The 17,218-nt window shown below is 38.0% G+C and overlaps 1 protein-coding gene across 1 annotated transcript; it reads right to left on the bottom strand.

Moving 5' to 3' along the window:
- Positions 1-4,368: 4,368 nt before the first annotated feature.
- LOC129831434 (NLR family CARD domain-containing protein 3-like) lies at positions 4,369-11,863 on the bottom strand. The gene is made up of 8 exons (XM_055894819.1): positions 11,758-11,863; positions 11,400-11,628; positions 9,174-10,971; positions 8,742-8,915; positions 7,601-7,774; positions 5,903-6,076; positions 5,706-5,752; positions 4,369-5,302 (listed from the first exon to the last, which is right to left on the bottom strand). Exons 2-8 carry the CDS (start codon positions 11,608-11,610, stop codon positions 4,746-4,748), a joined length of 3,135 nt encoding a protein of 1,044 aa, XP_055750794.1. The 5' UTR covers positions 11,611-11,628; positions 11,758-11,863; the 3' UTR covers positions 4,369-4,745.
- Positions 11,864-17,218: the final 5,355 nt, after the last annotated feature.

Here is a 17,218-nt window from a genome sequence, read left to right as displayed (position 1 = left end):
AACAGGTTAGTAAACGTCATAAGCACAGTGGCTTGACTACATTTATTAGACAATCAATGAATGACTGTCACGCCCTGACCATAGATTGCTTTGTATGTTTCTATGTTTTGTTTGGTCAGGGTGTGATGTGGGTGGGCATTCTATGTTGTTTTGTCTAGGTTGTCTATTTCTATGTTTGGCCTAGTATGGTTCCCAATCAAAGGCAGGTGTCAGTCGTTGTCTCTGATTGGGAGACATATTTAGGTAGCCTGTTTTCCTTTGGGTTTTGTGGGTGATTAATTTCTGTGTCTGTGCTTCACCATACGGAACTGTCTCGGTCGTTTGTCAGTTTATTGTTTTTGTTCATTGTTCAAGTATTCTTATTAAAATGGATACTTACCACGCTGCGCATTGGTCCTCCTCTTCTCATTCCAACCACGACAAGCGTTACAGAACCACCCACCACAACCGGACCAAGCAGCGTGGGAGCCAGGAGCAGAGGGTTCAAGACTCCTGGACTTGGGAGGAGATCTTGGATGGCAAGGGACCCTGGCTACAGCCGGGAGAATATCGCCGCCCCAAGGCAGAGCTGCACATTGGTCCTCCTCTTCTCATTCCAACGACCAGCATTACAATGACAGTGACAGGTATACAAAGATGACAATCATCATTCTGTCCTTTGCTCCTATGGGTTGAATAAAGTATAGTATAGTATCTATCTAGATAAGTGATAACCATGTTTACAATATAATTATTACAACACTTACCTTTCATGAGGGTGGAAACGTGTAGCAGATCTTCATCACTCACTGATACAGTAAATGGTTTGGTCAAACTCTCTCTCCCAAGAATAGAGAACTGGGGCTGAACCTGGACAACTTTCTGGTTTCCTATAGTTTGTCATTTGTTTGTGATGTTCTAATCATAAACTGGGGAAAACAATCAAAGATGCCAAGTTTCTAGTTGGATTCCTCCAGTCCCATGGTTATCTCCTGTTATCTGGACAGACTAGTGGATATTATAATGACAGAATAGTGGTTATTACAATAGCCACTATTCTGTCATTATAGTGGATATGATAACAGAATAGTAGATATTATAATTACAGAATAGTGAATATTATAATGACAGAATAGTGGATATTATAATGACAGAATAGTGGATATTATAATGACAGAATAGTGGATATTATTATGACAGAATAGTGGATATTATAATGACAGAATAGTGGATATTATAATGACAGAATAGTGGATATTATAATGACAGAATAGTAGATATTATAATGACAGAATAGTGAATATTATAATGACAGAATAGTGGATATTATAATGACAGAATAGTGGATATTATAATGACAGAATAGTGGATATTATTATGACAGAATAGTGGATATTATTATGACAGAATAGTGGATATTATTATGACAGAATAGTGGATATTATAATGACAGAATAGTGGATATTATAATGACAGAATAGTGGATATTATAATGACAGAATAGTGGATATTATAATGACAGAATAGTGGATATTATAATGACAGAATATTGGATATTATAATGACAGAATAGTGGATATTATAATGACAGAATAGTGGATATTATAATGACAGAATAGTGGATATTATAATGACAGAATAGTGGATATTATAATGACAGAATAGTGAATATTATAATGACAGAATAGTGGATATTATTATGACAGAATAGTGGATATTATAATGACAGAATAGTGGATATAATAATGACAGAATAGTGGATATTATAATGACAGAATAGTGGATATTATAATGACAGAATAGTGGAAATTATAATGACAGAATAGTAGATATTATAATGACAGAATAGTGAATATTATAATGACAGAATAGTGGATATTATAATGACAGAATAGAGGATATCATAATGACAGAATAGTGGATATTATAATGACAGAATAGTGGATATTATAATGACAGAATAGTGGATATTATAATGACAGAATAGTAGATATTATAATGACAGAATAGTGGATATAATAATGTGTCACGGCTGTCTTCCTCTTCTTCCTCCGAAGAGGTGTAACAAGGATCGGACCAATACGCAGCGTGGTAGGTATCCATGTTTTAATATAGAAAACTGAACTATGAACACCAATACAAAAACAATAAACCGTAACAGTCCCGTGTGGCACAAACACTGACACAGGAAACAATCACCCACAAAATACCCAAAGAACATGGCTGGCCAAATATGGTTCCCAATCAGAGACAACGATAAACACTTGCCTCTAATTGAGAACCAATCTAGGCAACCATAGACTTACATAAACACCTATAATGAACACAACCCCATAACTCTACAAAAAAAACCTAGACAGTACAAACACCCTAGACGAGACAAAAACACACAAACCACCCTCGTCACACCCTGACCTAACCAAAATAATAAAGAGAACAAAGATAACTAAGGCCAGGGCGTGACATAATGACAAAATAGTGGATATTATAATGACAGAATAGTAGATATTATAATGACAGAATAGTGAATATTATAATGACAATAGTGGATATTATAATGACAGAATAGTGGATATTATAATGACAGAATAGTGGATATTATAATGACAGAATAGTGGATATTATAATGACAGAATAGTGGATATTATAATGACAGAATAGTGGATATTATGACAGAATAGTGGATATTATAATGACAGAATAGTGGATATTATAATGACAGAATAGTTGATATTATAATAACAGAACAGTGAATATTATAATGACAATAGTGGATATTATAATGACAGAATAGTGGATATTATAATGACAGAATAGTGGATATTATAATGACAGAATAGTGGATATTATAATGACAGAATAGTGGATATTATAATGACAGAATAGTGGATATTATGACAGAATAGTGGATAGTATAATGACAGAATAGTGGATATTATAATGACAGAATAGTTGATATTATAATAACAGAACAGTGAATATTATAATGACAATAGTGGATATTATAATGACAGAATAGTGGATATTATAATGACAGAATAGTGGATATTATAATGACAGAATAGTGGATATTATAATGACAGAATAGTGGATATTATAATGACAGAATAGTGGATATTATGACAGAATAGTGGATATTATAATGACAGAATAGTGGATATTATAATGACAGAATAGTGGATATTATAATGACAGAATAGTGGATATTATAATGACAGAATACTGCATATTATGTGAAAACTGAATGCACAGTATCACTTCCTGAAGCATCTTGCTGCAACGTATCAAGGATGTGTATTTAAGCAGGTGTCATCATTGTTGACAACCAGTAACAAAAGAGGCATAAAATAAATTACTGAGTGGCGTTTCTGTCTTTCTGGTCCTTACAAGAAAAAAATGAAATGTCAGGGGAGGTTCTCTTCTACACTGTTGAACCAATCCAGTAGCTGTGGAGGAGGAGTTAAGATGTTGTGTTGTTACGGTCGTGTATATATTAATATGTATTGAGGGAGGTTCTCTTCTGTCCTGTTGAACCAATCCAGTAACTGTGGAGGAGGAGTTAAGATGTTGTGTTGTTACGGTCGTGTATATATTAATATGTATTGAGGGAGGTTCTCTTCTGTCCTGTTGAACCAATCCAGTAGCTGTGGAGGAGGAGTTAAGATGTTGTGTTGTTACGGTCGTGTATATATTAATATGTATTGAGGGAGGTTCTCTTCTGTCCTGTTGAACCAATCCAGTAACTGTGGAGGAGGAGTTAAGATGTTGTGTTGTTACGGTCGTGTATATATTAATATGTATTGAGGGAGGTTCTCTTCTGTCCTGTTGAACCAATCCAGTAACTGTGGAGGAGGAGTTAAGATGTTGTGTTGTTACGGTCGTGTATATATTAATATGTATTGAGGGAGGTTCTCTTCTGTCCTGTTGAACCAATCCAGTAACTGTGGAGGAGGAGTTAAGATGTTGTGTTGTTACGGTCGTGTATATATTAATATGTATTGAGGGAGGTTCTCTTCTGTCCTGTTGAACCAATCCAGTAACTGTGGAGGAGGAGTTAAGATGTTGTGTTGTTAACATCCAAAAGAGTAAGTCACGTCACAGGATCTCTTTCCACTTCCCCTGAATGTTTCTGACCCCACAGAGGGTGTTGTACCAGAGATGATAGAGAAAGGAGATTCACTAAAAACACACCACTTCAATACAGCTACGACCCCATTGAAGGTGACATTTTACACGGTTATGGTCTGTGTGTGTGTGTGTGTGTGTGAGATCATAACAGCTTCCTTTTCAACTGAATAAGACCCTTTTCTATGTACTGAACACAACCCCTATTACTGTACTCCATTTACTGTATTGTCATATTCTGATCAATAATAAAACATTTCCACCTCTCTTCTTTCATCTGGTTGATTAACCTTTATTAGTCACATCTGTCACATGTACATTTCATTCAGTGGAATTGAGTTTATACAGAACCAAGATTGTTGTGTCAAGAATTTAACATATTAACTTTTTACAGACAACAATATTTACAAACACCAAGAAGACCAATAACAACAAGATCAGTGATTTCTAAATGAAAACAGTTTTTACCAGACAGTGTGGTGATTCATTCTATTAATGAAGGAATCTAGTTGACAATGTCTGTCAACTTCAATGGTGTGTATTCATGAATATTTACAATCGTATGTTTACACACTAGAGAGATATTCTACATTGTTGCTCCAGTGTGTCTTACTGAACATGACCAGGATTAGAGTGAAACCTCATGTTGTGTTTGACACAGGGACCACCTGACACAGGGACACTGAGGAGTCTTCAAACCAAACCCTAAATCCTGGATAGAGGGTCTCAGTGAATGTAGTGTGGAATGTGTACAGGTGGGTCAGTGAGTCAGAGGAGACTCTGTAGAAGGACAGAGTGCCGGCTGGCCAGTCCAGATACACTCCTACTCTGTGGGGGCTGGAGGGGGGGACGTCTATGGTAGTGGGATTATTATTGTGATAGGCTTTGTAACTATTGTAAGAGCAGAACAGACTCCAGGACTTGTCATTCCATCCAATCAGACAGTCCATACCCCCTCCTCTCCTGCTGATTCCTTTATATGTCACTCCTATAATTGCCACACTCCCACTCCACTCTACCTCCCAGTAACAGCGCCCAGTCAGACCCTCTCTACACAGCACCTGTCCACAGTCCTCAAATCTCTCTAGGTGATCAGGATACGGCTGCCTCTCCCTCCTCCATGTCACCTTTGTGTTTTCCTCAGACAGAGAGAGGTGTATGTTTACTGTGTTTGGGTCCAGTGTGAGATCACAGGCATCTGATGGATGAAACCAGACACAATATTAGAAATCATCATCATTCACATTAGAATGTTAACTCACTTTTCACTAATTAATTTGATGTAGATGTTTCTAGGTATCAAAAGGAGAAGTTAAGGTAACTTGAGATCATATGTGATACTGTATGGTAATATAAAACACACTTATTCCCATTAATTACTCACACACACACACACACTTCTTATGTAGCACAAACACGGCACACACATACACAGACACACACATTGTTAAAGCAACTCTTTCTAAGCTTTGGTGTCCCTGATTTCTGCTTCTGTAGAACTACAGCTTATATTTAATATGACCAAGTAAGTAATGATGGTGGTCTTTGACTTGAATTAAGACTTATTCTTAGTCATATTCTTCACAGCAGTAAACACTCACATTTTCTAAGCCCAGGTTTCATTGTGTACTCTCCACCATATTCCACACTGTATAGAGGTAAGCAGAACAGACAGTTATTGAGTGGTACACGTGAACGCACACACACACACACACACACTTTTGTCCAATTGGTGTCTTAACTAGCCTGATAACTCAAACATGTCGGATATGAACATTGACATAAATCCTCTACATACTTGAGTTTCTCCAGTCTGCAGTGTGGATCCTCCAGTCCAGCAGAGAGCAGTCTGACTCCTGAGTCTCCTGGGTGATTGTAGCTCAGGTCCAGCTCTCTCAGGTGTGAGGGGTTTGACTTCAGAGCTGAGGCCAGAGAAGCACAGCCTTCCTCTGTGACTAGACAGAATGACAGCCTGAAAAGAGTAACAGCACTTTAAAATCACACTATTATTTTTCAACATATTCAGATACATCTGTGTCCTGAAACCTGCCATACGAATTCATAAATGACAAATGATCAAATTGTTGCTTTTAGAGACACAATGTAAATTACAAATATTTGAGTAGACTGACCAAACCAGTTTAAAAAGTAGTTTCAGTCCAAAGACAGACAGTGAGGTATCAGATTATGATTGTATTGAGTCCACACCAAATCTATTTTGACAATGAACCTAACATTTTAAATGTGGCTCTATAATCCAGAATTTGGGATTTGATATCAACTTTTCCGATGGGGTGACAGTATATATAAACATATAAATAAATATATAACAGTATATAACGTCACCTTTAAATTCAGAGTGTTTTCATACATACATACATACATACATACATACATACATACATACATACATACATACATACATACATACATACATACATACATACATGTCACCTTTTATTTGACAGTATTGTCATACGTATCTATTGAACCGTTTCAGAATAAAAGCACTTTATGTATCTAGTCCCCCCATTTGAAGAAGCCATAAGTATTCTGACCAATTCACTCATAGTGTATTAAAGTAGTCGAAAGTTTAGTATTTGGTCCCAAACTCGTGGGTTGCATTTGCAGTTTGTTTTGGTTGTGTTTTGGGTTGTGTTTTGCCCAATAGTAACTGAATGGTGGATGATGACTGGATTAATCATCTGTCTAAGTGAGTAGATAACATGTTTCTAGACACTACTAAAATAATCCTGATGATTCCATGATTAAGAAAAATCATTAATCAAACCTGAAAAATTATGAGTGAAAAGTTACAGAGGATTCAACAAAACAGTTAACCTCTCAACATTACCAATAACAGAGGGGGTATGATATTTGTTCCTCTGTAACTTGGTCATTCATCATCATTCACGATTAATTCATTATTCATAATCATGGTAGTATCCACATGAATGTAGAAGTGTTCAGAAACATCTTCTATTCTTACATACAGTACAAGTGCAGTGACTCTAAAATGACAGGACTTTATTCACCATTTAGTTTCTATTGGGAAAAACACAATCCAAAACACAACCAAAACAAACTGCATATGCATTCAACAAGTGTGTAGAGTCACAAGCTTGATGTAATCACTGCAGGCAAAGAATATGGGACCAAATGCTTAACTTTTGAATAATTTAATACACTATAAGTGAATTTGTCCAAATAATTACGACTTCTTCAAATAAAAGAATCCCAGATAAAGTGCGTTCATTTCTAAAGGGTAAAACAGATATGTATGAATACACTCATATAAAAAGGTAACATTCTGTAAAGTCACCTAATATGAAACATTCTAATTTATATCAAATCCAAAATGCTGGAGCATAGCGCCTAATTTTAAACTGTAAGCTTCACTGTCCAAACACATATGGTGTGGACTATGTGTGCCTGGTAAACACATGTGGATCTGGTGAACAGTTATCACTTGTTGACCAACTACAGGAATACTGACCTCAGAGTCTCCAGTTGACAGTGGGGATTCCCCAGTCCATCAGAGAGCAGGTTCACTCCTGAATTGTTCAGGTCATTGTTACTCAGATCCAGCTCTCTCAGGTGTGAGGGGTTTGACTTCAGAGCTGAGACCAGAGAAGTACAACCTTCCTCTGTGACTCCACAGCCTGACAGCCTGATAAAAGAGTAAAATCATATTAAAAATCGCAATGCTATTATTTGGTGGTGAATGGAGTGGCAGTATATTTTTTACAACATTTTAAATGGATGTATCATTATGAAACATTTCTAATAATCAAAGTACTGCTTGTAGAGAGAAATATAAAACACAAATATTTGAGTAGACAGACCAGACCAGTTAACAAAGCAGTATCAGTCAAAATACAGAAAGTCAGGTATCAGATTTAGATTGTTTTGAGTATACAGTCCAAAACATATCTAGTTTGACCGTGAAGAAAACATTTTGATTTGGCTCTATAATCCAGCATTTTGGATTGGAGATCAAATGTTTCATATGAGGTGACAGTATATAATGTCACCTTTTATTTGAGGGTATTTTCATACATATCTTTTTCACAGTTTAGAAATTAAAGCACTTTATGTATCTAGTCCCCCCATTTGAAGAAGTCATAACTATTCTGACCAATTCACTTACAGTGTATTAAAGTCGTCAAAAGTTTAGTATTTGGTTCCAAACTCGTGGGTTGCATTTGCAGTTTGTTTTGGTTGTGTTTTGGGTTATGTTTTGACCAATAGTAACTGAATGGTGGATGATGACTGGATTAATCATCTGTCTAAGTGAGTAGATAACATGTTTCTAAACACTACTAAATTAATCCTGATGGTGCCATGATTAAGAAAATCATGTATGAATCATGAATAATAATGAGTGAGAGTTTTACAGAGGCTACAACAAAACATGCTAACCTCTCACCATTACCCTCAAATAAAAGGTAACACACTGTACTGTCGCCTAATATCAAACATTCTATGTCATATCCAAAATGCTGGAGCATAGCGACAAATGTAAAACTGTAAGCTTCACTGTCCAAACACATATGGTGTGGACTATGTGTGCCTGGAAAACACATGTGGATCTGGTGAACAGTTATCACTTGTTGACCAACTACAGGAATACTGACCTCAGAGTCTCCAGTTTACAGTGGGGATTCCCCAGTCCAGCAGAGAGAAGCTTCACTCCTGAATCCTTCAGGTCATTGTTACTCAGATCCAGCTCTCTCAGGTGTGAGGGGTTTGACTCCAGAGCTGAGACCAGAGAAGCACAGCCTTCCTCTGTGACTCCACAGCCTGACAGCCTGACAGAAAGATCATCATGATGTCAAAAACACACTGTTAATTTAACACCAGTAGTGTAGAAGGAGAATGGTTAATTCTCTCAAACAACATATAGATTCATCTTCCTTCTACCACAATTGTATGGTCATATCGTTATAGTTATGTGAACATCAATGCATTGATTCAAAATGTTTTTCAATCTAGTTTTTCAATATCAGTTCTCTAAACGGAATATTTCTTCCTGATGATTGGTACTTAAATGTCATGTTTGTACTCACAGAGCAGCTCTGGAAGCTTTGATCACTGGCAGCAGCCTCAGAAGACCTTCCTCTGATCTGGAGTATTTCTTCAGGTCAAACACATCCACCTCCTTCTCTGATGTCAGCAACACAAAGACCAGAGCTGACCACTGTGCAGGTGACAGTTTGGCTTTTGAGACACTTCCTGATCTCAGGTAGCTTTGAATCTCCTCCACTAGAGAATGGTCATTCAGTTCATTCAGACAGTGGAACAGATTGATGCACCTCTCTGGAGAGGGATTCTCCCTGATTTTCTCCTTGATGTACTTGACTGTTTCTTCATGGCTCTGTGAGCTGCTTCTTGTCTTTGTCAGTAGACCTCGTAAGTGCTTGTGATTGGACTCCAGTGAGAGGCCCAGAAGGAAGCGGAGGAAAAGGTCCAGGTTTCCTGTTTCACTTTGTAAGGCTTTATCCACAGCACTCTTGTAGAAAGCAACTTCAGGCTTGTCTCTGAACAGTGCAGTAAAGTTACTGGAAGTTGATTGCGGTTTGGCCATTAGATTCTCATTGTTGTTGATGTATGAGATGAGCACATATACAGCAGCCAGAAACTCCTGAATGCTCAGATGCACAAAGCAGTACACCTTGTCCTGGTACAGCCCACATTCCTCTTTAAAGAGCTGTGTGCACAATCCTGAGTACACTGAGGCTTCATTGACATCAATGCCAGCCTCTTTCAGGTCTTCTTTATAGAAAATCATATTGCCTTTCACAAGCTGTTGAAAAGCCAGTTTTCCCAGTGACAGAATGCTCTCTTTACTCCAGTCAGGACCTGCCTCTTCTTTCCCAAGATATTTTTCATTCTTCCATTTGGTATGAAACTCCAGAAGGTGTGTGTACATCTCAGTCAGAGTCTTGGGCATCTCTTCTCTCTTATGTTTCAGCATGTGTTCAAGGACTGTTGCAGAAATCCAACAGAAGACTGGAATGTGGCACATGATGTGGAGGCTCCTTGATGTCTTTATGTGTGAGATGATTCTGCTGGCCAGGTCCTTATCCCTGAATCTCTTCCTGAAGTACTCCTCCTTCTGTGGGTCATTGAACCCTCGTACCTCTGTCACCTGGTCAACACACCCTGAAGGGATCTTATTGGCTGCTGCAGGTCGGGTAGTTATCCAGAGGAGAGCAGAGGGAAGCAGATTTCCCTTGATGAGATTTGTCAGCAGAACGTCCACTGAAGTTGACTTTGTGACGTCACAACAGATCTTGTTCTTCTGGAAGTCTAGGGGCAGTCGGCACTCATCCAGACCATCGAAGATGAACAGAACTTTGTACTTGTCATAGTTGGAGATTGTTGATTCTTTGGTTTCCATTGAGAAGTGATTGAGAAGATCAATCAAAGTGTGTTTTTCCCCTTTCATCAAATTCAGCTCCCGAAAAGGGAATGAAAATACAAATTGGACATCCTGATTTGCTTTTCCTTCAGCCCAGTCCAGAATGAACTTCTGCACAGAGACTGTTTTTCCAATGCCAGCGACTCCCTTTGTCAGCACAGTTCTGATCGGTTTGTCTTGTCCAGTTAAGGGTTTGAAGATGTCGTTACATTTGATTCCTCTCTCTGGTATTGCTTGTTTCCTGGTTGTTGTCTCAATCTGTCTCAGCTCATGTTCATTATTGACCTCTCCTGTTCCACCCTCTGTGATGTAGAGCTCTGTGTAGATCTTATTGAGAAGTGTTGGGTTTCCTTGTTTAGCGATCCCCTCAAATATACATTGAAATTTCTTCTTTAGATTAGATTTGAGTTGACGTTGGCAAATCACATCAAGCTCTACTGAATCTAAAAATAACACAGAGGATACTAATATTACGTCTGTTTTAATGCCTACAGTATTGTAGGACGGTGTTATAGTGTTGTACATTATAATAATGTATTCTCTTAACTGTCTGTATAAATGTGTAAATGTTTTCATAATGCATTACACACTGGAGTGATTGATTATATTATTATTGGTATTATTTATGGTATTATTCATGTTGTCTCTCTCTGTCTCTCCTCTGTCTCTCCTCTTCACTGTCTCACTCCTCTTCTCTGTGTCTAAAATAATCAACACAACACATTCCGCTGCTACTTGATGAGGTCACTAGGTGTTGTGTTAAGGCTGTTACAATATCATTGAGTTACACAGCTACTTTAGCTGTACTTTATCTACAGTTTTTAAATGTTTGTTATAAAACAGCATTTATCATGAGGCAGACAACTCTTACTTTTCTCCAGTGTGTCAGCAAGCTCCTTCTGGTTCATTTTCCTCAGGATGTGCAGTGTGATCTTCAGAGCCCCCTCTCTGGCACTGCTCTCCTGCTGCTCATCTTCAGCATCCACCATTTCCATATCCTGCTTCTGAAACTCAAAGCCTTCTGGGAGTTCTGGACTAAGAATCCTCTTGAACATCTTCAGCTCGTTCTTCACAAATGTCATAATATTCTCTTCAAGCAACTGAGATAAATTAAGTCATTAAGTTAAGCAAGATAATAAATGCTTTCTCATTGACATATTAATGAATGATTTACAGATCAACTTTACTTGAGGTAAACAAAAACAAATGTACATAAAAGGACTACATACACTGAATATGGAGGCCAGGTCTGTTTGATGACTCTGGGAAGATTGACCACTGAGAATCTCTGACTCTGATCTCTCCTGTTGGTAACTGTGGACAAAACATGATATTACATCTCCTCATCCAGGGAGGTCTCTCTCTCTCTCTCTCAAACACACACGCACGCACACACACACACAGAGGAAGGGAATGTTGTTTTTGTTTAATATTGTTTTATGACTATGAAAATGCGAAAAAGGATTAGAATATGGATTATGAAAACAACAAAAATAAATGGGAAAATGGGAGGAGAAATTACTAGAGACAGAGTTGTTTAACTCACTGACCATGTCCCATGAGTTCTTCTTACCTTTGTTCAGTAGAAAAGTCTCCCTCTCTAAACATTATAGGAGGAAACATAGACCGGTCACTCTTCATGGACACACAGCTGGGTGCAAGGGAGGCTGGTCTCTTGCGCTTGATTGGGCTTCAACACAACAGAGACAAACATTTCTTCTCTCATTTACTCTGAACTCAAATAGGGAAAAATAAGAAGTTTAATTCCAAAACGCAATATATCCATTGTCAGAAATGTTGGTAAATTTGATTTTATTGCTTAAAGAAATTATGAAAAAGATTGTTGTGTTTTTTCACTAGCTAATCATGGCATTCAATGACAGACACGTGTTTGTTTAATATCTATGGTTTCATTTCAGAACGACAAATAATTGTGTGTTTGTTTTCCAAAATGCTATATATCTGTCTCACTCTCAGAGAAATAAGTTGTACTGCTAGGTTTTACACAGTTAAAATGTTACAAATAGCTACATGTATAATAAAGAACAGCATAATATAATATTTATTTTTTATAATTCAATACAGTAATATAAGATCTGTATGTAAAACACATACTTTTGAATTTAGCAGATGTTTTTATCCATGGCCCGGTTTCACAAAAGCTTCTTAAGGCTAAATTCATCATTAGAATCTTTGTACGATCATTGTTAAATCTCTGAGCTGTTTAGCAAAACCATCATTATTAACGATGCACTTGAAAATGCTCAAAATCTAACGCCTGCCTCAGACCACTCGTAGAACAGCTGAGTCTTTAGATGCTTCTCCCCCTCCAGCATCATTTTATACAGAGAAGATCTCTGCTAAAAATAGATTCACATGGTTAATCCGTCTCTCTTTGATCGCTGATCATTTCAGAACAAAGTTGACTACAAATACAAAGTTACAAATGTCTTTGTAATTGACACAAACAAGCGACATATGAAAGTATGCTTCAAATAAAAGCCCAGATGACTGCATTAAAATATTAACAGTAGTTTATAAGCCTATTTCAATCATATTGAAATACATTTAATGTTCAATCAATGGAGTTATATTGCCACTTGTAGACTACTGTCAGTAATTTGTCAATATATTTGATGCCTAACATTTGCGCAATGATGTGCCAAATCTGTGATTTAGTGCACTTTTATTGGATAAGCCTTAGAATAAGGCGCCTCAATATTTTCAGCCGTAGGTGGTAATGTCTCTCTAGGAGCTGATCTGTTGTCAGTATTGTGAACTAATTATAATGTTAAGAAAATATTTGAACGCAGAAAGCTGATCTGAGAGCAGGGCTCCCTTACTTTCGATCTTCTACATAACAACATGCTCTAACGAAGCACTTAGAAATCGTTCTCTCTACGTTGTGAGTGGGAAATGTATGTTACATCTTCAGCTGTTGTAGGAAAGATGCATCTTAAAACACTCGTAAACCTAAATTCCATCGCTATCGGGAAACTGGGTCCAGAGTGACTTACAATACAGTTATCGTACTGTAGTGTATTCAAGCTTTAAAAAAGTATTCTATATTTTGTAATTTTCACTTAAAAAATGTCCAGTTTGATTTGCCCTAATGAAGAAAGGTACCAACCCCTACAAAACCTATTAAAGAATTATAATCCACATAATTTTCCTGCTGTGAGAAACTGGGTCAAATTAAGATATGACATCTGTAAGTGCATTCGTTTTATATACAAGATACGAACATTCTATTCAAGCTAAACAATGGATATAAACGTTTTTAAAAATAGCAATATTGAAGGTACCCATAAGCAATCATTTATGATGAAAAAACTAAAGTGAAGAAATTGTGGCTATAGTATTTTGGAAATAAACTTAATTATTCTTAAACAAAATTGTCATCTCACCTCTTAGCTTTGGTGTCATGTTCCTCAGAGTGACTCATTTCAGAGGCAGGGTCCCCCTCCTCTCTCTCCTCAGAGAGACTCATTTCAGAGGCAGGGTCCCCCTCCTCTCTCTCCCCAGAGAGACTCATTTCAGAGCACTGACCCCTAAACAGAGATCCAGCATGTTGGTTATGGTTCACACAGTGACAATTAATTATTGAATGTCAATTGGTTTCTATTATAATCATTCTCTCTTTGAAATAAAACATTTACTAACAGACATATCAAAACAGTCAGGCGATTCAATGCAAGCACATGAACATGTAGTTGTGACATCTCTTCTCCATGGTAACTGTCAATGAACTAATAATAAGTCACTGTTTGTAACTTCTTGTCAATAGGGGGGCGCTGTTTTCACTTTGGAAAAAATCGTGCCCAATTTAAACGGCCTCGTACTCTATTCTAGATCATACAATATGCATATTATTATTACTGTTGGATAGAAAACACTCTCAAGTTTCTAAAACTGTTTGAATTATATCTGTGAGTAAAACAGAACTCATTTGGCAGCAAACTTCCATACAGAAGGTGAAAAATCTGAAAAAGAGGCTCTGTTTCAGGGCCTGCCTATTCAACTGGCTTTTATTTATCGATATGCATGCACTTCATACGCCTTCCACTAGATGTCAACAGGCAGTGGAAGGTGGAATGGGGTGTCTAGCTTGATCTGAGGTCAAATAAGAGCTTTTGGAGTGACAGGTCCAGTATTTTCTTTGTCCTCGAAGGCGCGCAGGGGAGCTCGACATTGTCGTCTGAAAAGCGTTCGGTATACACGGCGAATATCTCCGGCTCTGATTTTATTTGATACATATGATAATAACATCATGAAGTAGGTTTTTCAACCCAGTTTTATCAGTTTATTCAACGTTTATTGGGACTTTTGGAGTTTTCCGTTCTTTGCGCCAAGAGAGGATGGGAATGTTAGCAACCTTGGCTAGCATTGTGGCGCGAAATCGACAGAAGAAATGGACACTCTAAAACCAAACAACGATTTATTCTGGACCAAGGACTCCTTGTACAACATTCTGATGGAAGCTCAGCAAAAGTAAGAAAACATTTATGATGTTATTTCGTATTTCTGTGTAAAATATTGAGTCCTATTCTCCGCCGTGTTGGTGAGTGCTGTCTCACAATAACGCAAGCTGTATGTTATGGTAAAGTTATTTAAAAAAATCTAACACAGCGGTTGCATTAAGAACCAGTGTATCTTTCATTTGCCATACAACAAGTATTTTTATGTAAAGTTTATGATGAGTTCTTTGGTCAGATTAGGTGAGTGTCCAAAATATCTCCGGACATTCTGGGAAAATGTTGCTACGTATTCACAATGTATAACCACGATTTGCAGCTCTAAATATGCACATTTTCGAACAAAACATAAATGTATTGTATAACATGTTATAAGACTGTCATCTGATGCAGTTGTTTCTTGGTTAGTGACTAACTTTATCTCTATTTTGTCGGTTTTGTGAAAGCTACCTATGCGGTGAAAACATGGTGAAAATATGCGGTTGTGTGTTTGGCTATTGTGGTTAGCTAATAGAAATACATATTGTGTTTTCGCTGTAAAACATTTAAAAAATCGGAAATGATGGCTGGATTCACAAGATGTTTATCTTTCATTTGCTGTATTGGACTTGTGATTTCATGAAAATTATATTATATGATATCCCTGTCCCGTTAGGCTAGGCTATGCTAGTCAGCTTTTCTAATGAGGAGGATCCCGGATCCGGGAGAGAGAAGTGGTAGAGGTTTTAAGGTAGTTCTAGACAGTGCAGCAACACAAAGCCATGTCTCACACTTATTTTTAGTCATTAAAAGTAGGCTATTTATTGTCTTTCAATCTGTTCTTTTCTAAACGTATCTTAGAATGTAGACAGAAGGGCTAAAACAGGTCTGATTGATCTGGGGGGAATCATCGATCCAATTGGAACGTTTTTTTGCAACAAGTAAGATATTATATATTATGTAAAGTAATAAAATGTATAATAGCGGTTTGTTAGTGATATGCAGATCGAGGTCTATACCTCAGCTATAGCCTACATATCCTAGATGACCAGCCTAAACCTGTTCAGATCAGTTCACATAACGTTATAGGCCTGCCAGTAGCAGGACAGAGAATGTACAGTATATCTACAAAAGTATGTGGACACCCCTTCAAATTAGTAGAATTGGCTATTTCAGCTACAGCCGTTGCTGACAGGTGTATAAGATCGAGCACACAGCCATGCAATCTCCATAGACAAACATTGGCAGTAGAATGGCCTTACTGAAGACCTCAGTGACTTTCAACATGGCACCGTCGTAGGAAAAGCACCTTTCCAACTAGTCAGTTCATCCCATTTCTGCCCTGCTAGAGCTGCCCCGGTCAACTGTAAGTGCTGTTATTGTGAAGTGGAAACTTCTAGGAGCAACAACAGCTGAGCCGTATTGTGGTAGGCCACACAAGATCACAGAACGGGACCACCGAGTGCTGAAGCTCGTAATAATTGCCTGTCCTCGGTTTCAACACTCACTACCCAGTTCCAAACTGTGTCTGGAAGCAACATCAGCACAAGAACTGTTCGTCATGAAATGGGGGGTTCATGAAATTTGTTTACATGGCCGAGCAGCCGCACGCACACAAGCTTAAGATCACCATGCACAATGACAAGCATCGGCTGGAGTGGTGTAAAGCTCGCCGCCATTGGACTCTGGAGCAGTGGAAACGCGTTCTCTGGAGTGATGAATCACGCTTCACCATCTGGCAGTCCAATAAATCTGGGTTTGCCAGATGCCAGGAGAACGCTACTTGCCCAAATACATATGTGCCAACTGAAAAGTTTGGTGGATGAGGTATAATTGTCTGAGGGGGTTTTTATAGTTCAGGCTCGTCTCCTTTGGTCCAGTGAAGGGAAATCTTAACGCTACAGCATACAATGACATTGTAGACAATTCTGTGCTTCCAACTTTGTGACAACAGTTTGCAGAAGGCCGTTTTCTGTTTCAGCATGAAAATGTCTCGCGCACAAAGCGAGGTCCGTACAGAAATGGCTTGTTGAGATCGGTGTGGACGAACTTGACTGGCCTGTACAGAGCCCTGATCTCAACCCTATCGAACACCTTAGGGATGAATTGGAACACCGACTGCGACACAGGCCTAATAGCCCAACATCAGTGCCCCACCTCCCTAATGCTCATTTTTGCGTGATTTATACACTCTCTCCCGGATTTTCAAGGGCCAGCGAGAGCTCACCGGACGCCA

This window comes from Salvelinus fontinalis, chromosome 2, assembly GCF_029448725.1.
Source record: "Salvelinus fontinalis isolate EN_2023a chromosome 2, ASM2944872v1, whole genome shotgun sequence".
NCBI lineage: Eukaryota > Metazoa > Chordata > Actinopteri > Salmoniformes > Salmonidae > Salvelinus > Salvelinus fontinalis.
Note: the sequence above shows the minus strand (reverse complement) of the source record. Positions and strands in the feature narration are given on the sequence as shown.

Excerpts from the sequence above, each read along its gene's own strand:
- LOC129831434 (XM_055894819.1), bottom strand. The coding sequence starts at position 11,610 with ATGACATTTGTGAAGAACGAGCTGAAGATGTTCAAGAGGATTCTTAGT. Across the intron at positions 10,972-11,399 it reads TGCTGACACACTGGAGAAAA|ATTCAGTAGAGCTTGATGTG; the intron begins GTAAGAGTTGTC and ends TGTTATTTTTAG. Across the intron at positions 8,916-9,173 it reads AAAGCTTCCAGAGCTGCTCT|GCTGTCAGGCTGTGGAGTCA; the intron begins GTGAGTACAAAC and ends TCTTTCTGTCAG.